The sequence below is a fragment of the Micromys minutus genome (assembly GCF_963924665.1).
Source record: "Micromys minutus genome assembly, chromosome: 30".
NCBI classification, from domain to species: Eukaryota; Metazoa; Chordata; class Mammalia; order Rodentia; family Muridae; genus Micromys; species Micromys minutus.
Window position 1 is genome coordinate 20,967,542 of NC_137965.1, and position 25,357 is coordinate 20,992,898.

At 43.2% G+C, this 25,357-nt stretch overlaps 1 protein-coding gene across 2 annotated transcripts in view; it reads right to left on the reverse strand.

Moving 5' to 3' along the window:
* The window catches only part of PRKN (parkin RBR E3 ubiquitin protein ligase), a 1,122,166-nt gene that overhangs the window by 517,111 nt on the left and 579,698 nt on the right, over nucleotides 1-25,357 (reverse strand). For both annotated transcript variants that reach the window (XM_080941626.1, XM_080941625.1), the window contains exon 6: nucleotides 14,387-14,502. In XM_080941626.1, the coding sequence (XP_080797752.1) occupies nucleotides 14,387-14,502 (116 nt within the window). The remainder of the gene's footprint in view (nucleotides 1-14,386; nucleotides 14,503-25,357) is intronic.

Here is a 25,357-nt window from a genome sequence, read left to right on the forward strand (position 1 = left end):
CTCAAGGTCAGACTAGAGTTTACGTTTATGAAGTGGAATAGCCACTCACAAAACCTGAAGACCTTTTCTCACTGAGCTGGGCTGCATCTCTGTCTGCAGGAGAACTAGAAACTATGACTGCTTCCAAACGTACAAACCTCTAAATGTGCATGTGTGTGTGGGGGGTGTCAGACTCCCTGGAGCTGGAGTAGAGGTGGTTGTGAACCACCCAGCTTGAGAGATGGGAACTGATCTTGTGTTGCCTGAAAGAACAGTTCGAGCCCTCTCCCAGCTCATCCAGGATTTCAAAGAAAGAAAGAAAGAAAGAAAAGAAATAGATTTATTTATCTGCTCTATGGGGGCAGCCAAGCAGTTGGTGGGCAGGTCAGAGGACACCTCTGTTGAACCATCTTGCTGGGCCTCATTCAGGGTTTTTACAAATATTGAAACCACATCCCTTGATGAACTGGGTATTCTAGGGCCCCCTTAGTTTGCTTCTCTTCATTGTATGATGAAACACTGATTTGTCCTAAAATAAAACAAAACCAAAATAAAAGAGAATGATCACAGAATAGCCAAAAGATGTTATAGAAGAATGGCCATTGAGCTGTGCCTTTCTGAGTGGATTTTAAAGCTCATTTAAAGTTGCTGCACTTAAACATTGTGCCCAGCTCAGGCTGAGCAATGGAGGTAGAGGTCTCAATGTTGAGATCGGGCTGTGCCATAAGCGTCTCCATACTGTGTGGAAACAGAGGTTTCTCTGACCGTGCCTGGCTCTAGAAGACGGCCTTTTCCAGGCCGCCTTTGAGTCTATCACGAGTCGAGGATGGCTACAGGACCTGGGTGGGCCCCAGAACTGTACCTCCTGACAGGTATGCACTGTTATATTCCTGGGACTAGAAAGGAGCCACCATATAAAATCTTCAGGGTGAGATGAGATTGTGGGGCCACCTGAGTCTATTAAAATAGTCTAGGAAACCAGGTCTGAGAACTTAGCAGACACACCATGCTGAGGAAAGGTACAACTCCTTCACTAGGGCCCCTCCCAAGAGAGACACCTACCAATGCAATAGTATGGTCCACATCAGCCTAGGATACGTGGTACTGTGCATCAAGGGCCAACACACAGAGGCCTCCCCAGCTGTCCATAGGACTTCAGCTCAGCTCTGTCCCCTACAGTCGAGGCAGCCTATTGGACTGCCTGCCTCTCCATCGGTTTGCCTGCCTGGATTCAACCTGAACTCATCATTTCCTGCTCTCAGAGTTGAGGCAGTCTTTCTTAGCTGGATTATGCAATGTGGTTCTCAACCCTAATAATCAGCAGCTCCAGCAGCAATGCCCTCCAGACACTGGCCGGGATTCTTATCTTACCAATACGGATTCTCAATCTGCTCCCAAAAACGTTTGTACTCTGCTACTGACTCTTTAATGTATATTTATTCTGGAAACTACATGTACCCACATGTATACAGACAGACACAGCTACTATATGCCTTGTGATATCTGCTAAGGAAGTTGATAGAGTATTTGGATAAATTGCTGAAACAGCTAATCTTTGTGAGTTTATAGTTGTTCTGAATATCCTGGTGATGTACTAACAGACAAACATGTTTGTCTATGTTTCTGGCATAATGTGCTCATGACCATCTTAGAAAAGACAAAAGCTTCAGACACAACATCATGATTATTTTAGGTTCGGAGACATCTCAAATCAGAAACTTGACCTTATGTGACTTGATAATGGTTTTAGGGCAACGATGATGATAAAAAATGAAAACCCATTTTTTTAATATTCCCCAGCATGTAGAAAGGTCCAGTCATCAATGTTTCAAACAAAGAGAAGACTAAGCCATGGGAAACAAAACAGGTAAGTTCCATTAGCAGCTTAGTATGAGGACAGAAAGGAAAAACAGTAGTAAGCCACTATATTGTAGTACATTTAAGTACTAAGCACTTAAAAAATTCACAGTCAAAGAGGCTAACACATCAAGAATTGATAATAAAAAGCAATAAAATACAAGCATGACAATGCCTGTACTTATATGGATGGAGATGCTAACCTTTCTATTGTCATATAAATAAATCCTCTAAATTCATTTTCAAAGTCACACATTCAATAGAACACTTTGTGAGAAGGCTATCAAAGCAAGCAGCCCACAAGACCCATGTGTGTGTACACACACATATGTGATCAGACAGTTTCCCTGAAAATCACACGCTACCCAAGCAGCAGTTAGCTAGCAGCTAGTCTGATTACCAGCGTGTGGGCATGTTTCCACACAGATGCTCCATCAATCAGAATGGCCAATCAGTATGGCCACAGAAATAATACTCTGTTGAGTCCAGAGCATCTCAGAGAGCAGGGGCAGGTCCTCAGGCCTGTGCCGTTCCCTTCCTTCCCTAGGTCTATGTATCCCATGAGCAAATTGGAACCTTACACACTAAATGTCAGATTTCTGATCCGTCCTGCTTATGGAGGGCTCAACCTGCTCGGGGTCCTCGGCTACAGCTTTCTCAGCAGTTTAGAAAGTGACTCTACTTTAGAGAGCTTCCCTTTCCCAAGTAAGTTTTGGGTCACTAAGGTCCACTTTCCCTCCTAGTTCCGTCTTAAGCAATTATGGGCCGCCATTGCACATTTGCCTCCAGGGATCTGCTCCCTCCCCATGCAGAGTCAGACAGTCCCATATAGACCACAGCTTCAGTTTTTAAAGGACTACGGCATGGCTCTCAAGAGAAGGATGGTGATAGACATCATCCTGTTCTCCCACCGGATATAGGGTTAATGTTTTCAGTCTGCTGACCTTAAGGACGGGGAGGCAACCTAAAGAGATGAGTGAGCCTTTTCGGGGAGAGAAAGAAGGAAAATGCAAGGGGAAGGAAGAAGCAGAGACACAGCAGTTTTCTGTAGCTGATGAGGACAAAGTGTGTCAGGATGGTTAAAGAATTTAGGGAACAAATGAAGGTTCTATACGCCATGGTGCATGTCTGTGACACTTAGATGGATGCCCTGTGTATGCCTTGATGTTCCCAAGGGTGACAAATTTGGTTCAGGCCTTACCAGAAGAAGAGATTTTACTGAAACGTGGCAGGTGTTGCAGAATGGGGTTAGTCACTGTTAGCAAAATGGCTGGAGAGGGGACAGTGAGGAGTGTAGCTTGCATGGGGCAGAAAATCAATCTTCATTGCTGTGGATAAAATACCTTGTTCATAACAGGGGATTTAAAAACCAGTCAGGAAAATAACAAACACAAAATTCCAAAAATTTAATTCTTTGCCTACCAGGGAGGCAGCTTCCAAACAAAGGGTCAGAGTTCACCAGCTCTGGGGACTCCCAGCAATAAACAGGGAGAGCAAGGACAGGCCACTCTGAGGTGTGCTCCAAAACAGAGCTTGGTTACCAACCCCAGGACTACCCCAAACTCTCCCCACCCTCCCTGTGGTTATATGGCATCAATGAGAGCCACTTGGGCTCAGTGAAGACAGAGATGCTTGATTTACAGAGATGCAGGAGACTTAATCAATTTCTTCTTGTATTTTAGAACCATGGAGTGGATGTAGCAACCTTTCAAGTGGAAGGAGGCAGAAAATTCACAAAGGCTACCTTTCTCTCTACATTTCCATCTCTTTTCTGCAGTGTCTTCCCCTCCCAAAACCAGTGAACTAAGACTAAGGGGGGGGGGGGGAAGCAGCACATTTCATTCATTGGGCAGCTTCGGCTACAGGGCTGCTTTGTCGATAATTGTCCTAGAGCTACTATTTAGTATGATTATTGTGACAGCTACCTTTAATTGCTCCCATAGCAGTGAGTCAAAGGAGGAGCTGTAAGCATCAGGTCACTCCGTGTTTCATTGTTCATTGGTGCTTGCTGAACAAGCAGTAGCTCCACACAGTAGGTTTAATTTGCAGGTCTCCTTTTTCATATGCTTCCTAGTCATTTGGATAACAGCTTCTCATGAAAGGCCTGCTCATATGTTGTCTTTCTTTTTCTTAGTGACAGTTTAAGTCCCTTACTTGCTCTGAGCAATTCATAAGCTGGCTGGCCCACATGTGGTAAATCCCACTGCCATAAAACTTGCACGTGCTCACTCCCTTCCTGGTATCTTTGGATACATTCACAGTGTTAATGTATTTGAATTGATCAGTTTTCTCATTTCATTAAGAACTCTGCATTCTGTTGAGAAATCGTAAATATTGTGCATTATTTTTATATCAAGAAAGCCTAGTGTTTCAATTCTTAGGATTGATGATCCACTCTGTATTGGTGTTCCTGTAGGATGTAACATAGGAGATGGAAGTTTGTTTTTTTAATATAAATTCATCTAGCTTTCTCAGACCCGCCTCTTGGTGATGCTACAATCATAGAACCAACATATATGTGGATCTGAATGTGTTTGTGTAGCTTAGTGATATAATTCCATATAATTTAATAAGACTAAATATCAGAGATATAAAAAGGTGCTTGGTATCAGCAATAGTGTCTGGATTTGGTGTCTGCAGATGGGATGGATTCCTAGGTAAGGCAGTCTCTGGATGGCCTTTTCTACTGTCTCTACTCTCTGCAATTCCTTTGGACAGGAGGAATTCTGGATTAATGTTTTTGGGATGGGTGTGTGGCCCCACTGCTCAACAGGAGGCTATACTTAATCCACTGGATATGGTTTCTATAGGTTCTTCCTCACCTTTGTTGGGTACTTTGGCTAATGACCTCCCTGTTTGGTTCTGGAAACATCCAGGGTCTCTGGCATCTGGGACTTTCTAGTGGCTACTCCAAATTCCTACTGCTGATGCCAAGAAGCACTTACTGTCGGGAGCCTGTTATAGCTGTTTCTAAGGGGCTCTGCCAGAGCCTGAACAATACAGATGTAGATGTACACAGCCAAACAGGGACCCCAATGGAGACATTAGGGCAAGGACTGTAGGTGCTCAAGGGGTTTGCAATCCCATAGGAAGAACAACAATATCAACCAACCAGATCCCCCAATGCTCCCAGGGACCAAACCACCAAACAAAGAATATACATGGGAGGACCCGTGCTCCAGCTAGATATGTAGCAGAGGATTGCCTAATTGGGCATTACTGGGAGGGGAACCTCTTGGACCTGTGGAGGCTCGATGACCTAGGGTGCTGAGGTAGGAGTGGGTGCATGGATGGAGTGAGAGGGAGGGGGAATTTGTGGAGGGAAAACTGGAAAGAGAGATAATATTTGAAATGTAAATAAATAAAATAATCCATAATTTTGTTAAAAGCAATGACCCACCCCCCCTTTTAAAAGAAAAGTGTTTGGAATACACAACTTCATACAGACCAAATATTGAAGACCTAAAGGGAAAATGCTGACAGTGTAAGTAAACCCTTTACACACTCTGAGCTCCTCATAGCTAGCTGATATAAGACTCCCTGGAAATCTAAAGAAAAATCCTTCTGCAATTGAAAATTTATGAAAGATGAAAATATCATTGAACAAGATACATGTTAACCAGCTGAAGGCCAGTATCCCAGTGCTGTTTAGTCTGCCCACTTCTCTGTGCCTTTAATTCTGGATACTACTCTGAAGTATGTCCATGTGGCCCTTAAGTCAGTAGGGCTTAGCCTAGAGACATAGGATCTACAGCAATCAGCATGGATGGTTGGCATATGCTGAATAAAGGAAGCTCCCAAGTTGACCTGTGATCTTCTCAATCCATTTCAGGGTTCCTAAAAGTGACCTCCATGGGACCCCAGGAACAGGGCTTGTGGGTGTGACTTTAATGGTGGGTACCATGTGATGATTAATCTGGTCAACTTGAGTGAATTGTGAGACCCACTGGGTGATTAATCACGCACACCTCAGGGTATTTTCAGAGAGGATTGACTAAGGGAGGCCTTCCCTGAACGTGGGCAGCACAGCCACATAGCTCAGCTACCCATGGTACAGAAGAGGAAGAGAGAAGCCTGCTTACAGGGCATTTGCTGCTGTGTCTCCTGGATCCGTGATGTGAGCTATTCTCTGAAGCAAGATGGGCTCAGATATTGGAAACCAAATGAAATCTTTCTTTTTTTTTTAAGCTCCTTCAGGTATTAGTCACAGTAATAAAGCCAGACTAACCATCTGTCACTGTCATCATGGCTCCTTGGAAGGCCCCCACCATCCTTTCTAGTGGAAGCCAACAAATTCCTACACAGGTAGAGTCTCTGAGAAGCAGCCTTCTCTTGTGCAGCAGGAGCACACACATTAACTCTTGAAGGGCAGGGAGCATGCTCAGAGAAACCTGGGGAGGAGATGCTCTTCCATCCCTGAATTTGTGGCTGACTTACTGACAGCACAGAAATTAAAACATCAGTTCCACAGCCACTTGGTCAACATAGAAGCTTGTATCTGAAACTTTAATACACCTCCATCTCCTAGTTCCTTTCCTTTCCAGCAAGTCATGATGCCATGTTCTTGAGGCAATGGATATTTTTCTGAGGCCATATACTATGATGGTCAAGAACATAGATTTTTGGCATCAGAATTATTGCAGAGACTAATATTGATCCTCCCTCATCCACCATATAAAATAGATGTGACTTTCAGGAAGAAATACTTCTTTGTACCTTATTTTGCCCCCTGTTTAAAATACGTGTAACATTAATCTCCTGCAAGTGGTAAGATTTGTGTGGACACAATATATCTACAGACAGTAGCAGCAACAGAAGATGCCCCGTGGAATTTATATTTATGATGGCAGATACCCTGTCATACATATGGGTATAGGCTGAGCAGATATGAAAAGTTCTATGTAGTCTGAAAATACTACAGAGTACATTTCAGATCAGGTTTGAGAGGAAGAATCTGTTGTCACCAGTGTGGTGACAGCTTGGCTTTGGAGTCTGGGTCTGGTCCTATCCATAGTAATGAGTGAGGGAGTTGCTTTGGCAGAAGCAGAGACTATGTTGGATAGTGAGACTTAAGTTGGCTGGGTGTAAGAACATAGTGAATAGGCAATTGGTGTGGTTTGGCTGATCACATACAATGACTCAGTGCATTTCTCTCCAGTTCTGCTTTGGCAAACTTAAAGGATCATGTGAAAGGCTCTCCCACTAATGGGATGAGTCTGGGCTCCTATTCTGTTGCAATACAGTGGTGAGACTGAGTTTTGAGAGCTATGGTCAATCTTTGTCCTTCTTCAGCAAGCCCAGATCTGTCACTCCTGTCCTCACTAGAGCACCCTGTCATCTGTTTGCCCTGGGTCCAGAAGACACAAAATGCTGCCATCTTGGAATGTTCCTGGGGCACCTGATGGACTTTATATATAAGAAACAAGTAATTGCGTGAATGTTTTGAAAACTGTAGTGGGAAAAGAAGGGTTAAGAAAGGCTGGTGCCCATGTGTGATCCCTTTATCCAAAGGAGTGCTCACATGGAAAGATGCTATTCTGTGTGCATAATTATGCATATCTTTGGCACATATATTTTTGTATGAGGGTCTACTGAATCTTATAACAGGAGAATAGAACTTGCTGTTGTAAAACAAATCTCTATTTGGAGCTAGAAACCCTGGAGAGTTCACTGCTAGCACCTCTAAGATTCTGAGTTCTGGCCATGCTTTCTGCTACTTAGATTCTGCCAAATTGACAGGGAACAGAGTCAATAGGGGACCACCACAGCTTCAAAAAATGACTTTGCCTCCAGGGTTTTGCAACTATTTTTTATCTTGTTGCAAACAGTTCTGCAAACTGTGGAGACTGCATCGAACACGCCTGCAAACACTTAATTCTAAATGTCATGCGATTGATTGTCATGTAAGGGATCTCTGTAAGTTCAGAATCCCGCTAATCACAAAATAGTCCCCCACAGGTTAAAACTTCTGTCAAAAGGTATGAAGCAACACCAACATCTTTTCTAATGGGTAATAGTTCTCCCCTTCAACCATATTCACAACTGATTGTTAATTAATGGGATGAATTTCAGTTAAATAAACGCACAGATCATACGATACTTTTCAAGTTAAAATAAAATAACAGCTACTTAAATTTGTGTGGGCATTTTATTCTGTTGAAAACAGACATGAAGACTAAACCATCACTGCTAGCAAAGTCTAAGCAATGGCCCTGTGGATGTTTGCAGAATGTAGCTGCTTCTTTCTTAACATCCATCAATGGAAAATTGAACTGCTTAAAATCCAGAAGGTTACAACATGCAAGGCTGACCTTAATGGATACAAAACTGGTCCATGAGGATTTGCAATGCTGCCCTCCTTTTGCCAGCAGGGCCGCTGTGCACTGGCAGTGACAGTTAAATGAAAAGGTAAGGCCTGTGAATTTCATGCACAGGCACCTGTGACATCCCCAGGAAGCCCTGAGGATGCAGCAGCTCCCATCTGAGACCTACAGGATCCACAGCAGGAGAGCAGAAGGTCACTGGCTGGCATTAAAGCTGACACGGTTCACATTTCAAAGTATCAATGTAGATAAAATATTTCTTCTGTGTTTTCATAAGGAACTGACCCCGAACAGTATGGCTTAGTAATCTGTCTCCTGTGACTCAGATTTCAAAACTGGATTTCCATTTAGACCTACCAGCTTCTAAATACTCCTTGTTGATCTCTCCTGTTCTACATCGCTCAGTTGGTAAAGCATTAGCCTTGCAAACATGAAGAAAAGCCCAGAACAAACATGAATGGCTTGTAATCCATAGCTAGAGAGATGGCTTAGTAGTTATGAGCCCTTCTTGCTATTCCAGAGCACTCTGGTTCCATTTCCAGCACCCACAGGGTGGCTTGCAACCATCTGTAACTCTGGCTTCAAGAGATCTGACACTTTCTTCCAGCCTCCATGGGCACTAGGCACACATGTGGTACACAAACATACATGAAGGAAAATAGCCATACACAAAATAAAAGTGAACAATAATTTAAAAAGAATCTTTCAAGCTTGCAATCCCAGCACTGGGAATACAGGTTCCCCAGGGAGGGGGCAGTGGTAATGCTCCTGGCCAGTTAGCCCAGCCTACTTGTCAAGCCTCAGAACAGTCAAAAAAGCATCTTGATTTTTGTTTTGATTTTAATGGTGAATGGTACCTAAAGAACTACCCATAAGGTTGTTCTCTGGCCCCCATACACAAATAAATTCATATGCAGAGGACCAGTGCATACATAGATATACAAATACTAAAAAGCTGTATAAAAAGATTGTAATGTTCGCTGTGTTGTGTGAAACAGTTTTATTAATTCAAGTCAGCAGATCTTAAATAAATCTTTCTGGGGCAAAGGTCAGCACTGGACATTGTAGAGCAGATAAGCCATGTTTGTGCATGAGACAAGTTTGGACCTTGCCTTTGAGCAATGGAGCTGACAAACCAAAGGCAGTCCTGTTCTCTCCAGTTCTGACTGGCTCATACAGAAAAGAGCACCCAAAGCTATGCCTGGCGTTCCTCTGCCTCTGATTAAACCTTGACTACTTTCCCTCCTTCTGCATGGGACCCATCATCTAACCTTCCAGAGAGACCTGTCTTTCCCTGTGCAGCTTAGACCTGGACTCCACAACTAAGAATGAGAGAAGGTCCGAGCAAGATCGATACAAACCACATGGCCCTCGGCGGTAAGATGGCTCGACAACTTTCTGTCCTGAACAGGCAAAAGTTTAAACACCTTATCCTCAAATTCTCTTCTTTTAAGATGGGAGCTCATATTCCTTTCAGGGACTGAAACTGAGAAGACCGTGGTTGTTAAGTGCCACATATCCATCTCAGGAGAGGTCAGGTGTCTGAGAGTGTTTGAGGGCCTGCTTTCTGAGAACAGGATACAGACACTTCCTAACAAGAGTGTGTTAGAGTGGGGGTGCCACCCTTTGCCAAGACAGACTCAGAGAAGTCCTAGAATTTGGGGCTGGAGAGATGCTCGCTTTGGGCTGAGCATTTGATGTACTTACAGAGAACAGAGTCTACGTTCCAGGCCTCAAATCAGGTGGTTCACAGCTATGGGGAAATTCAGCTCCAAGAGATCTAAATTGTCCTCTTCTGACTCGTGAATGTGCCTGCACATAGGTTCACATAACTACACATAGATACACACGCTCACATCTGAGCAAAACACATCTTTAAGTAACAAACAGAAGAGAAATAACAGGATCTGCTCTCATAAGGTGTGGAGCTCAGTGTGAAGGAGCTGGCTTTAAGCAGCCTGAGTTTTTGGGATTTCCTCCTTTTTCCCCACTGCTCCACAACATGCCCTTCACTGTCATGATATCAGTGTGGTATTCTCTGTTCGTTCAATCACAACACTTACTTTTCTCTTCCACTAAGGGGAACGTGAGCACAAGAAAAACATTTCCCACTCATTCCTGAAGGTGGCTTGACCTTGGCATCATTCAGTACATGGCAATGGGGACACTGCTTGGGACCCATGGGAGAACCTGTAGTTCCTTGATTACACAAGGCTCCAGGGATGTGGGATGCAAAGTCTCCCATCAGGATTTTGTTACAGAAACAGTCCTTTGCTGAAATCTGTCACATGAAACAACACAGTGGTCTCATGGGAGGGTCTTGGCTTTAGATACTGGATGAAATTTTATATATGATTTGACCATGGAATGCTCAAGAAGGGTTATGCTCTTAAGGCCTCCCTGTAATGTCTCAATAATAACAAAGTACTGCAAAGTACTGTATAACCAAAATGGAATCGTGAACCGACAGGGGAAGCTGGAGACAGACATAATGAATACATCCAAAGGGGACACCACTATATTCCACGTTTGAGGGAAAGAATGCTACCAGCATGCTGCCAAATGGCCACTAAATCCGTGTCACAAGGAATAAGAACAAATGGGATCTGGGATAAATCTCTGCTAATCTCCAGGCCTGAGCGAATCTTTTCGGTATGCAATCCATGGTAGCTTTGCCTCAGTAAGTAAGTGGATTTTAAGATGGATTTGAAAGCAAGGGAATTATGAAACTATTTGTATTAGATGATGATGATGATGACACCAATCCCGAAAGTCCTAATGGTACAAGTCTTATGGTGCAGATTTAATTTTGTGCTGGGAACTGGGTTTTACAGTGTGTTTCTGGCAGGTTGGATTTTGGCCATATAAACATGGTGGCCTTTCACTGTGTTGTTAGCAACAGAAATGCAGAAAGGGTGGGTGACTGGGAAAGACATACAGACGAATTAGCTCACCAGTCTTAGGGGCGATACTAAAATTGGGGTTTTATTTTAACTGCTAAATGTCCAACTAGATCAATAGCATGTGATGACCTACAAATATAATTAAAAAAACTCTTAAAATATAAATATAAAACAAAACCTGTTTAAATCTGTATTTAATTATGACTTTTGTTTTGACCTCCCAGAAGATGTGAGAATTTTAAGTGAAGTTCATTGGAATCAATTACATTTTATAGTCAGAGTAAAGGTTAGGGTCAAAAACAAACTTAAAAGATTGGAAGTCCCACACTATAAAGAACAACCTGAGTTATGGCTGATGTGTAGGAAAGGTTCTGTGTCAAAAGAGCTTTGCATTGTTTTCTCATAAAAAATGCTAATCTGCAAGTAAGATTGGTTTGAGTCACAGTCTAAACAGTGTAATTTAAGAAAATGAGCTTGCATACATGCAGGAAGGACTTAAAACTGTGGATCGCTGTCACCTACTCCCATCCTATGACCCAGTACTTAGGAGCAAAGCATGCAGTCAGTGATATCATACATGAACAGTATGCTTCTTCACCTCTGGGCCATGATTCCTAGTCAGACAAAATGATTGGTATTTTTGAATGCCACTTTTTTTTATTAAGATTCATTGTGTGTGTGTGTGTGTGTGTGTGTGTGTGTGTGTATGTGTGTGTGTGTGTACATCTTAATGAATGTGGAAGTCAGGGGACAACTGTGGCAGCTGGTTTCTTCCTACTGAGGTTCTGGGTATTGACATCACCTTGTTAGGCCTGTGCAACAAGTACCTTCACCTGTTGGGATGCCTCACTTTCCCTAAATAAAATATTATTAAGAGGGTAGGGAATACAATAATAACCTAAGTACTGTGTGGGACATTTTCTCCATCCTTCACTCAAGGTATTCTGGTTACAGAGGAGACTTCCTTCTTTCAAGCAGCCGACTATGAACACATTGGAACCAGTGCTGAATGGTCGTTTATATCCACTGTCATGTGATATGGTAACTGAAAAAATTTCTTTATAAGAACATGATTTTTTCCAATACTTATCTCCCCATGTAAGACCGAAATTGAGTCTTATCTATTTGAGACTCCCATGGATGAGACGAGAGATCAGGGATCGACTGATGCAAAAGCAAGAGGTTTATTAGTCCAGTGCACTGGAATGACCTACATCCAGAGGGGCAACCCTGAGCCTTCTGTCCATATATATCATAAACTTAGTAATGGGGGGGGTACAGCGATGGTGACGAGGCATGCAAGCACTGGTGGGTTTAGGTGACTTTTAAGTCAGTTGGCTGGCTGCTGCTAATGTGGGTTGCGTCTCAGGACCTATGCTCTACATTCCAGGGGCTGCCCAGATAAGGTTGAAGCGCTCCTTCCTGGAGGGTGTGGAACCACAAAAGCCTTCAGTGGTAGAGGAGAGCTGTAAGACACTCAGTCTGAGAGGGAAGCTATAAGGAGGGTATAGGACTGTAAAAGCCCTTAGGGTCCCTCACCCAAATATCTTGCAGGTGGCTTACTTTGCTCAAAAAAATGGCTGTCTGTAGTTAGGTCAAATGGATGAGAGAGAAGTGCTCACAGTCAGACAACATGAACATCTCTCATGGTCTTTTTAAAAATTTATATATTATGTATGTGTGTGCATGTGTGAATGTGTGTGTGTGTGTATGTGTGCATGTATGTGTCACTGTGTTGGGGGATGGGTAGCCTCAGAGGCTAGAAGAGTCCCCATGTGGGCACGGGGAACTGAACTCAGGTCCTCTGGAAGAGCAGAAAGTACTCTTCATCACTGAGCCATCTCTCCAGGCCTCACCTTTCACCTCCAACTTCATCAGTACTGGCTGGGAGGCTGCACCCGACTTACAGAAATATGGTTTTTGTTTCTTTTTCTTTGAAAAAAAAATCAAAGGTGATTTTAAGTACTTGAGAGCTCTCATTTGTACAACTGTCTGGCTCCTTCCTGAAAAGCTAGAAGCATTGTTTTGCCCATTGAAAGGATTTTCCCTGTGTGGTCATTCCAAGTATAATATTCTAAGTATTCTAAGGTCATTACTTACCTTGCCTAAGTAAAACACAGCAGTTTGTGGACACTGTTGTGACATTTCCTGCCACAGCAGTGACTAAACATGAGAAGCAAGGAAAATGTGGTTTAGGAGACAGGTTTACAAACACCACTTCCTTCTAAAATAGTCAGGCTTCTTTTAGTCAACGTGAAAATTTCAGAGCTAGTAAAAGATGGAATTACCAAGCCGAAAGCATTAACACCAACTACGAAATCACAAAGTAAATTCAAAGGGCCATCTCATTCAGTTCCCGGGGCTAAGGAACAGTAACCTTGAAATGTTTCTGTCTAAAAACATGGAACAAGCGATCGGGGGATTTTATTCAGTAACCCATTTGGCATTTGACTAAAGCACTCTTTCTAGTATGAAGACTAATTCCCCACCTTGGCAATCTGTGCTTCTGAGCTAACCTCTGAGGACACACGCCCAGGCTGCCTCCTTTCTTCTCTGCATCTGCAATGAGGAATAATTTCCCTTCCGGCTGCTTACTCTGCAGATCCAGCAGATTCGGTTTCACCTGCCTTGACTCCTAAACCGGAATTCTCCCCCCACTTCCCTCCAACTCTGTCTGCCCATCTTCCTTCTGTCCCTCTGTTCACTGGGGCTTGAAGTAACTGTGCCCACAATCAGCTATGTGGTTTTTATTTTGGATGTATGAATGCAGGAGAAGACGCAGTACAAATGCAAGCAAATACAGTGGAAGAAATTAAATATATGGAAGAGATATTTTAAAAATAAAATAGCTTGGCAAGGTTAAGTGCAGTTCATAAATTGTTATTCCATTGCTCATGTTAACGTCATATTTTAATCTTATTTTAGAGCTCACTGATATGGCTGCGTTTACATTTCTGGATGAACTAAGATTACACTATTTTTAGATATTTTGTGTGAGATAGTTTAGGGCTCATATCACTGATCCAAGTAACTGGCACTGTGAACTGCAGATAATTTCACCACCATAATATTTACCCAGATTTGGTGGTACTCAGATTTGGTGGTACCCAGATTTGGTGGTACCCAGATTTGGTGGTACTCAGATTTGGTGGTACCCAGATTTGGTGGTACCCAGATTTGGTGGTACCCAGATTTGGTGGTACCCAGATTTGGTGGTACCACTGAAATAGATGTGCATCACTCACGGCGAGGTCTCCAAGGCAGGTCTGCCAGAGGAATGGGGCTGAGAAGCAGGACACCGAGGGCCTGCCCTGAGAGCCTTACCTGACATCTGTGCACGCTATACAGGGGATACTGCGTCTGTTGCTGGTGATCAGGTTCAAAGCTACTGATGTGTCCTTGTCTGAGGTTGGGTGTGCTCCACATTTAAAGAAAAATTCCTGAAAGAGTGAGGGGGAAATTTACATATATAAATCCTGCCTCGTAATATATTCCTTTCCAAACTTTTTATTTTCAGCAAACAATCATTTTGGGGAGCAAGAGAAGAAACCTGTCATCAGGCATGAGTTGGGAATAAGTCACCATCAACTTTTGGAAGCAAAGGGTGGCCTTGTCTGGTGCACAATTGGTCAGCAATATCCTGAGCATGCCAGAGGATCTTAGGTTGCCTTGTAAGCAGCCCTACAGAGGGAGCATGTGTGTGTGTGTGGAGGAAGTGATCTGGAGAGTGTAGAGCTACTAAAGGACGGAGATGGTTAACTCTGATCATCAGCCTAACAGGCTTACCTAGCACCACTTACGCTACTAGTCCTAACTATGGCTGCTACTGAATCAGGAGCTGAGATCCCAGACTGAATAAAAAGGAGAAAGTAAATTGAGTATCAGGATCCATTACTCTTTGTTTCTTGAGTGTGTGGATACAGTGTGACTAACTTCCTCAGGCTCCTGCAACCTGCAACTTTCTGTTTGTGATGGTCTACCTGTGCAGGACAAACCTCATCCTAGGTTGCTTTTGTCTGATATTTTGTGGCAGTAATAAGAAAGGTAACATAAGAGTACTGGACAGGAGGGCAGGATGCCCCTTCCCAGGCTAACAGCACAGCCTTTGACTTCAGCGCCCAGCCCTAATACTGGGTATTTGAGCATTCAATTAAGAATCCTTTGCTGATGAATTTCCTTTCCCAGTTGTGTCCCCCAACACACATATTTATTTTAGAATATATACATATTCTCTCCCTCTCCCTCTCTCTCTCTCTCTCTCTCTCTCTCTCTCTCTCTCTCTCTCTCTCTCATCTCCTTTCCCAAATCTTATGTTTCCCCGTCAGGTTCCTTCTTTGCACATATGAGAATTGGATTATTGGTCATTCTGTTCCTTGTCTCTAGTCTTCCATGGGACCCCAGATCTAATGCAGTGATGAATCATCTAAGCCATGTATTACTGAGCAACAGGAGAAGCCCTGAACCCTACAACTGTTCCCAAGTATTACTTGTGTACACTAGGAATATGGATAGCATCTTCCCTCATAACACTAGACCGGATGTCAATCAACTTTTATTGGAATTCCCAGACATGAAATATGAAGCACTTCCCCTTTGCAAGCCAGATGCTAATACTTCTCACCTTGGCACTGCATCTGCAGATGACTTGTGAACCTAGATGGAGTGGCTGTTTCTAATAGAGCTGTATTTACAAGATATGTGGCAATTTTGAATTTTACCTGGGTCATGGTTTAGCCACTCTGCGAAATTTGTAAAGTTTCTTTATTAGTTTTGCATCTTAATAATTCCCGACATAGGCATTAAATATATTTATAAAATGAAAAACTACATTAATAACTAAATGGAGACCTTAAGCATTTGATGACAGCACTTGAGTTTGTTCTCTCCTGTTTGAAACCTGGTTGGTCACCACTGGGTAAAACACCTAAGTATCTCAAACTCTGAGCTATCAAAAATTGCTTGGGGAGGATGTTTACCTTCAGTTTCCAGTTTGAGGTTGGGGTCAAGGTGTTAGTTTACTTGTATTTATCTGACCCAGGAGGAGAGCGTAGCAGCCAACCCTCACACCAGCCATCTTCAATTCATCCGTGTTTAGCATTTCGATGGACTAGATGGGTATGCAGGCTGTACTCTGGGACCTGGGTTGAAGTTCAGGGTGCCTTCAAAGTTCAGTGTCTGAACCCAGTCTCTTACTTCATCATACAAACTACACGGCCAGTTGCCTTGTTTCATTGAACATAGGATATAATGTTTTAGACAGTGTTCTATTGTTATGAAGAGATGCAGTGACCACAGCAACTCTTACAAAGGGAAGCATTTAATTTGGCCTTGCTTATAGTTTAAGAGGCTCAGTCCACTGTCATCAGGGTGGGGAGCATGGTGGTGTGCAGGAAGGCATGGTGCTGTAGAAGTTGAGAGTACTACATCTGAATCCACAGGCAGCAGGAAGAGACACTTTGGTCCTGGCTTGAGCTTCTGAAACCCCAAAGCCCAGCTCCCTAGTGACACACTTCACCCAATAAGGCCACACCTGCTAATCCTTGTCAAACAGTGCCATTCACTCATGACCACACATTCTTATTCAAACACCACAGATTCTTTTCAACCAACCATATGAAATGCTGCAAAGCCTTCAATGTCAGTGAGAAAAGGATTTAAAACAATAACTGACAACTTAAACAAAAGGTTTGGAGGACAAGGCTGACTCTTTGAAATGGACTGGGCTGCCTCCCACTGCCTTTGCAGGCATAAGGAAAAAAAATATCCTCATCTGTAACATAAAGCCGTTCCCTCAAAAGAGCTGAGTTGGCAGGAACATTGAGGCTGTTTTTCATATACAGATACGTAGATAGAAAGTATTTATATTTTTTCTTAGCTTGCAAAAAAGCAACTGGTAGACACTTAGATAACAAATCACAATTTATCCTAACACTATATGAAACTCAGCCATATAAAAGCCAAACACCTTATTATTGGGGGGTTGATGTTACAGACAATGGTATATTTGGAGATTATGAAAATGTTAACTCAAAGGATATGACAAAACTAACATATGGCATTCCAGCTCTGCATACTAAATATAACTGTAGCACTTTCTCTACCAGTCTGTGTAAATGGCGGCTTTCCTACAGTGCTGGAGTAACTGGCAGGAGCTTCGAAGGACCCAAGCTCTTGCTCAGCTTGCAAGCTGCCCACTTCTTCTGTCACTGCATCGTGGGTGCTGGCAGAAGACAAAGGATTCATGGCTAGGGCTTTATGCCCTGGCACAGGCAGGGAGAAGAAGTGGGTGGACTTGGACAAACTGCCCTGTATCAGTGCTGGCAGCAGTTGAGGACCTCAGCTCAGGGAACTCCATCTTTATAAGGAACTATAAGCAGGTCTTCTTTTCTCAGGAAGGGGAACATTGTCTTTATTATACAGGATAATTAGCAAATCTGCCTTTTGCTCTGAGGGGAGACATTGGCTTCATCTTCCAAGGTCATTAGCTTTTTTCCTGCAAAGATGGTCCAAGACAAAGGGTAGTTAATGGGTCCCTCTTGAGATGAGCAGAAGTGAGAGGCCAGCAACTGTCTCCAGGCAGTTCAAATGTCCTTTCTAGGCTAATTAGCAAAGTGATCTAGTTGTTTCTACTTCCCTGCAGACAGTGGGCTAAAGCTTTCCAGTCTACATTTAAACTCAAACAAGCGCTCAAAATCAGTAAGACCAAATATCAATGACGTCAGAAGAGGCATTTGCAAAAGTCCCACCTTAGGTATCTCCGAGATTTTACTGATAGATGGGAAATTCACAGCTGTCTGGTTCTGTTGAACCAACTGTGGGCTATAAATGTGACCTCACAAGTAAATAGGGACAGATATCCTAATAAATTATGTGAATTTCTCTACCTAATGGCTTTCCATTGAGATGTGTGTAGACACGTCTGGGACGTCTTACCACCGTGAAGCTAATGCCTATGATGACTAATGTTTAGTTTTGTCTGGTTTTCAAACGATAGCCAAATTATTAAAAAAGAAGAAGAAAAATGGGCTAGAGAGATGCTTCCAGTGTTTAAGAGCACTGACTGTCCTGAGTTCAATTCCCAGCAACCACACAGTGGTTCACAACCATCTATAATGAGATATCTGATGTCCTCTTCTGGTGTGTCTAAAGACAGTGTACTTACTCACATGAAATAAATCTTAAGAAAGAGAAAGAAAGAAAGAAAGGAAGGAAGGAAAGAAGAAAAAACCAAGACCAATGAGACTTTAAAAAGAATTATATTGTGACTCTGTAAATACAACACCTTAGTTTTCCCTCAGTAGCATTAAATAAAAAACTTGCAAATCCTAGTAAATGGTATTCCTCTAGGCCTTATGCAGACCTTAGCACTCTGACTCTACCAGGCAGGAGGCTGTGACCACCTCCTTTGTCACTGGTTCTAGTGTCCCCCTGACTTTCTATTCAGATGGAGATACCACATCCTCTAACCAATTCACATCCACACCTCTGTGTCCACTCACAAGGAAAAGTCTGGGGAACCTCATTTTCTTCCTCTCCAGGTATAGTGTGACTTCTCTTGAGCACTGTCCTTCACAAACACCAGGAAACTACAGACACAGGAATGCGAAGGAACGGGCTCACCAGCTAAAGTAGAGGTCTAGAGACCCAGCTGTGTCAAAACACAGAGCATCTGCAGCTAACTTATCAACCCGAGTATCATTTTTTTGGGTCCCAACATACTGTAAAAATGATCAAGAAATGGCTTTAAAGCCTTCCTCCACAGCCTGTTCAAACCTGATAAAAGTAGTAGCTCTACCACAAGCCTCCTAATGCTTTTTCTTGAATGTCCTAAGGTTAAGATTTTTATGGACATTGTTTATCAATCATGCTTTCACATAAAATGTCATTTGTCTTTACAAAAGCTAAATCCAGGCTCCAACTCCTTCTTAGTAAAATTTACAAAAGGAAAGCTGTGGGAGTTAGGCCATTAAGAAAACCCTGGTAATGAGAAGTGACACAGCAGGAAGCTTCCTAGTCTCCCAAAAATCAGAAACCCTTGCATTGCCATAAGCACCACACTGCCCCTTGGGCATTGACCATGCTCCAAGTCCCTCCTCCACAGGAGGATGTAACATGGACCGCAACTAGATCTGCCATGCCCCAAGTCCCTCTCCCACAAGTAGAGGTGACCACAGATTACATAAGCTCTATGCAGAAGCAAAACCATCCCCAAATATGTAGACAAGGTCTTCCCAAGCCCTCAGGCCAAGCCAATAGGAAGTACCAGACTCTAAACCATGTCAAAAACTATGGGATTTTGCTCGAGAGTAAATGTGTGTAAGAAGCATTCCACCACCTGAGAGCCTTTGTTCTAAGAGCTGATAACACCACTGACTGGGAAGAGATTTTCTCTCCCGAAGCTTCTTGCACCCCATACTAAAGCCTCTCTCTGGCTGGTTTCAGCCTGGCCTAGTGCCCCTTGGCAGCAGTGGAAACCCGCGCAAGCTGAGCCCAGCAGTGGAAGTGGCCAAAGTGGTTTTCTCTTCTCAGTTCCCCTGAGCTCCTATGCCCAGCAGAGCCCAGCTGGGGAAGCAGCTAAACTGGTCCCCCAGAACCAACAGAAGCAGCCAAACCAGTTTTCCCTTCTCTGTTTGGGCACATGGCTGACTCAACAGAGGTCCCTCTCATCTCTAACCAGAGAGCTGTGTGGGACTTCTGGCTCCAGGTCCCACAAAAAACCATGTGTCTTTCAGTTGGGACACCTATTTTTCATAGAGAAAGGTTAGAACAATTGCAAGGTTTGTGCCTAACTGTATTGGGCTGGCCGTTCCTGTGGCTCAGACTCGCGCTAAGGACACAGGGACACTGCAGGCTGCTTAGCTGAGGGAATCCCAGACTGAGGAATAGTTTGAATAGTGTGTATATGGAAGAAACACTGGGGTCACCCTTGGTTTAGCCTCACTGTGAGCAGCCACCACCAAGGGTTGGAAAGCTCTCCAATGGACTGTTTGGCTGGAGCAAGGACAGTTATGGGAGTGGGCAGGGTCCCTGTGGGAAATCCCCATAGATGAGGAGAACCCTCCCCAGTTTCCAGTTTCTGCCTTCTCTGTGCTGCTTGCTACCTGCTTGAGCAAGGCAGGGGTCATTGAGAGCTGCCATCTTCCCGGGTCATATATAGGCATAGAGAAGGAAGAGGCTAGGTACATAAAGGTGGCTGATAGACCATTCCGGGGAAAGTCAGTGGGTGAAGTGGAAGACCCCACTCTTGTGTCTTGTCACTGGTGACTTTCTTATCACCTCCCATTAGAGAGAGAGAAAAAAAGCACACACACGTATGTTGCATTGGGGTAAGTGTTATAGACACACAGGTGTCAGGGGCACAAAGGCTCTTGTACCCACAGACCACTAGGAACACCAGGAATGTTAAACACACGGGGCCTCTTCCCAATGAGGGAGAAAAAAATACCCATTTCCCACCCAAAAGGCCGGGAATGAACTTTGTTAATGACCTGGTGACCTTTGTGCTAAATGTAGAGGCAGACGACAGCCATCCTTTGCTATAGAGGCAGAACTTATTCAAATTCTCCAGAATGATTATCCCAGACTCTTCCCTCCCTGTACCATTACTTGGGGGGGGAGATATCATGTGTATTCTGTGGCCTGCTGACCTCTTTGCAATCCTTAAAAGAGACCATATTAGATTCTAGGATTTTAGCTGTAGAATCCACCCTCCTGGTCACACGTAGTTTGCAAAAGACTTTCTATATAGTTGCAACCTAAACATTTTGCACCTGGCATTGAGCTGCTTGTTGCCTGGAAGATTTTCCACAAACTCTTCTGTTTTAAATATGCTGACAGCAAACCCCATGGCATTAGATTCCCCATCATCTCAGGTTGATGAAGTCGTCGATCTGCATTCCCATTTTTTTCTCTCAGTTTGCTTGCCTGTCTGACACTCGCAGGAGCATCCTTGTATAATATTCAGGGTGTTGTAAACTTGGACTCCACTCATGGAACAATAGACTGACAGGATGAAGTAGACCAGGCCACAGTCAGTGCTTATACAAGACTAAGCAATACAGATCTTAACACTGATCAAAGATGTTCTCAGGGTCCCTACCTTCACACAGGCATCCACATCTCAGGTGAAACTATTCTCATGGACCTAGATGTTCTGACTTTACAAGTGTCAGACATCCATGGTTCTTCTCCCCAGACATTGGCCTGCTAGGACAGCACTCTGCCATGGAGTGTCACCAGAAGCCCAGTATTGTCTTATTAGCCATAGGAAGTTGCACTATTTACTGGTAATGATAAACCTTGAATGCCACCCGAGGTGAAATCAGCAAAACCCTGACATGGCTTCTCCAGTATAGTGACAGTGTGAATGCTGTCACTATATACAGCTACTTGGCTTGTATATACTTGGACAAGTATCACTATGTGGCCTTTGACCAGAAATGGTGGGCATTTAATGGTGTCATATAAACTCAGTAATGACATATATAGTAGTCTTGAAATAACTATACAAGATGTTAGATTGTATAACTCCCAAGACTTCATTAATTTAGCAAAGCAAGTTTTAAGATTAGGTTATACCTGGTTTAACAAATCAAATCTGGAATATTAACGAGTCCCTTATCATGTTCAATTGTAAGTTTATTTTCTCTTAATAAGATGTGAGCAAAACCTCCAGATGATGTGCAGGGTTTATCCAGAGAAAGAAAATCAATTCTCTCCCACAAAAAGTTAAAACCGCACCAGACCTGCTGAGCAGGGCTGACAGTAGTTATCTGGCTATGGTGCCTCCTACTTCCTCTCGCCAAGGTTTCTGGGACCTCCGTGGGTCAACAGCAACCTTGTGCATTGGATTCCCTGGCACTCCCCTACTGGATGTCCTCCTGGAGGCATGCATGCAGTCACCAAGCCAAGCCATTTACACAGAGGGAAAGCCTTACACAGATGTAAGCCAAGCTCACACGGTCTGTGGTTTCATTACAGAGTCAGGCCAACACCACATTCATCTCTACATTAATGCTTCTGTTAGGTCTCAGGATGGTTTCTATTAGCAAGCACAGTTAGGGGTGTAAGACAGGAGTATGGGCTTCTCCCTCAGCCAAAGGAGAGAACACAATGAGAGATAAAGGGGAGATCTACAAATCTAAAAGGCTCATTTATGGCCAACTCAGAAATGACCTGTACTGCTAATATGTTAAATCCTGACTTAACATTCCAACTTTTACCACACCATTACTGACTTTAAAAAAAAAAAGATTGACTATTAGAAACTCTGGAGATATTTTAGGGTTGAAATGTATGAATTGGATAATCTTTCTAAAATATGCAAACACTTATAAATTTGAAAGGCTTCGCCCTCTGGAGTAATAAATAGCTGATGAAGGTTCTCAGACACAAATCATCTAAAATTCTCACTAATTAGGTAGGATGAGCCTAAAAGTACAAATGCAGTCATTCGATTAGTTGCTTGGCCACCTTCAGTTCAGTCCAAACAAAGGGCCTGAAACACTATTAGTCTCTGTAAGTCAATCCCTATGTCCTTCCTTCACTAACTGTTCAGGCCGCACATAAACAGTGGAAACACAGGACCTGTCTACATGAAGGCTAACCGCTAACCCAGCCCTTCTGCCCTGACATGTAAGAGCTACAGCATCAGCTGATTCTGAGAACAGTCACCTTGCTTTGACATTTATTGCTCTAAAAATAAAGGAAGGCCATTTAAAGATGTTTACAGCGACTGCTCAGAGGTAAAATGAATGGTCCAGGGTCATGGCTAGCCCTTATGAAACACATCAGTAAATGAATCTATTAGTTTCTTTTATGGCTTTGTTCAGACAGAGAGAAATATGTTCATTCCTGGTTAAAGGGGATTTCTCAAACATTCTTAAATGGGTCTACCTCTTTTTGCTCTTTAGTTGGTGGGCTGATCAATCAGAATACAGTAATCTCTCATATAATATCACTTGGAGACACATGTCTGACAACTAAGGCAGTTCTTATAAGGAGAGAAAACAGAAGGAGAGTAAGGATGAAGAGGAGAAACAGGAGAAAAGGGGGGAACAAGAGGAGGAGAGGGAGAAGGAGGAGAAAGAGGAGGAAGAGAGGGGGAAGAAGAAAAGAGAGGGAAAAGAGAAGGAGAAGAAAAGGGAGGAGGAGGAAGAGGAGAAAGAGGATGAAGAGTGTGGAAGAGGAGAAGTAGAAGGAGGAGTGTAGAGGAAGAGAGGGAGGAGGAGAAGGAAGAGGAGAAGAAGGAGAGAGAATGAGCAAAAGGGAGAGGGAAAAAGAAAAGGAGGAGGAGAAGAGGGAGGAGGAGGAAGAGGAGGAGGAGTGTGGAGAAGGCCTAAGGAACCATTTGTAGTCTGGATCCAGCTATGGCTAATATTCCCAAGATAGTAGTCCACTTATCTCTTCCTTGAGTCTTCACCATCTTTTTGGCTTATTATCCCCATTGTAACTCTTAAAAAATAGTAAGCATAAAGATTTTCTTTTCATTAGCCCTGGCTTAGGAACTGCAAATCCAAAAGTAAACAATGTTCTTGAAAGACAGAAAAGATAAGGCCTACTTACTCAACATTTGCTCTCAATAGAAACAGGAAAGGCCATGGAGACTCTTCAGCACTGAGCTGTGGGAGAGGGCAGGATGGGAAAGAGACAGCTTTGCTCCACAAAGCATACTGGTTTCAATTTCTTAAGTCAAGGTTCAAGGAATGGAGAGAGAGAGGAGAGCAACTGGAGAAAAATAAGGTGTGCACAAACTTGACTGGGGTTCAGAACTACCAGGAGTGAGGTGTGGGAAAGCTAGGTGTCTCTCAAACCCATGTGTTCTATAAAGACTTTCTATCAGGAGACATCCTGGATCTAGTGGGAGAGATTTGGGGTCACTGAAGTTTGTGGTCCAAGCCTCTTTGTTTTCTCTTCCTTTGAATCCTGGACACGGGGTGAGCAGGTTAGCTCCACCATCCAGCACTTCCTAACCAGCCAATCGTGTACTGGAAACTCAGAATCCATGAGCCAAAGCCAACCATTTTCCCTTCTAAGTAGCTCATAATCATCTCTTGTGATGAAAAAGCAAAAACCAGGAGTTGCTTCTCATTCTAGGATAATGAGGATCTTAATTTCCCACAATGCCTTTCTTCCTAGCTAAAAGCTGATTCAACATATGAATTAGAAGCTTTGGTATGGAACCCACTTTCTTGGATATCCGTCCATAACCTGAAATGTTAAGGATTCCTACTCATCTCAATAAGTGAATGATTCCATTCAGCATATATACTCAGCCTACCTCTCCTTTATCACCACGAGGGACAACATCCATTGTCCACACTGTTCCTAATTTCCTTTAGAAGGTAAAGGTTTCATGTGTTCTTAAAACACGCCCGCCTGCAATAACACAACAGGGTCTCTGACCTTTGCTGCTTCATGTTTAGCCAGAGATCTTTCCAGACCTTGTTTGTGATACATAAAATATGATGTTAAACCACTTTGGTGTTAAAGCAGATTTCTTCCCTTAGTAATTTCCTACCAACGAATTTCTATTTTGTTACAGGATTTGACCGCTAGGAAAAGGTGTATAAACAAGTATCTATGAGCTGGTAATAATGTGCAAGAACTGACAAGGCAGGTCATAATTTTGAAATTTTCCTATGACTCACCCTGCCCAGATGACTTATACTCTGAATATTCTCCAGGCAGTATCTAGGAGTTGGCAGTTATTCCATCTTCATTTCTAAATGTGCAAAATGAAAAAAAAAAAAAAAAGAAACCCAAAACAAAAAAACACTAGTCTAATTGACAATGGAAGGTGTCAATTAAATGCTAAGGAGCTGTTTAATCATTCTGCATTCTCAAGAATCATTTAGAACAAGCATGCTAGCCTTGTGCAAGTTCTCAGAGGCCTTCGGACACCTCTACCACAGCATCATGTTATCCTGTCCACCAGCTGCAGGGCCAAGTCGTTGACAATAGTTTCCTTCTACAGGGTTCTCTTCCTTCCCTTTCTCTACCCATTGACTTTCCAGCCTTTGGGTTCCTTAGGCCCCAGCCTTGCTAGTCCTTTAGTGTCCTTAGCAGGGACAAAGTTTCTAGGTTTTGCAGTATATGGGGTGTTAGTTATTTCCATGTGGGATGCTCAAGGCCCTTGCTCTGAAACAGTGACATCCACTATATGTCTGTGGAACTGAGAGCAAAAGATGGGGTGGAACAGCCTCTATGTGGCTGCACAGGGTCTGTGACCCCAGATGTCTAAGGGTGGGGAGGAATGGACTTGGCCTGCTAGTATGAAGAATGAGAAAAAAAATC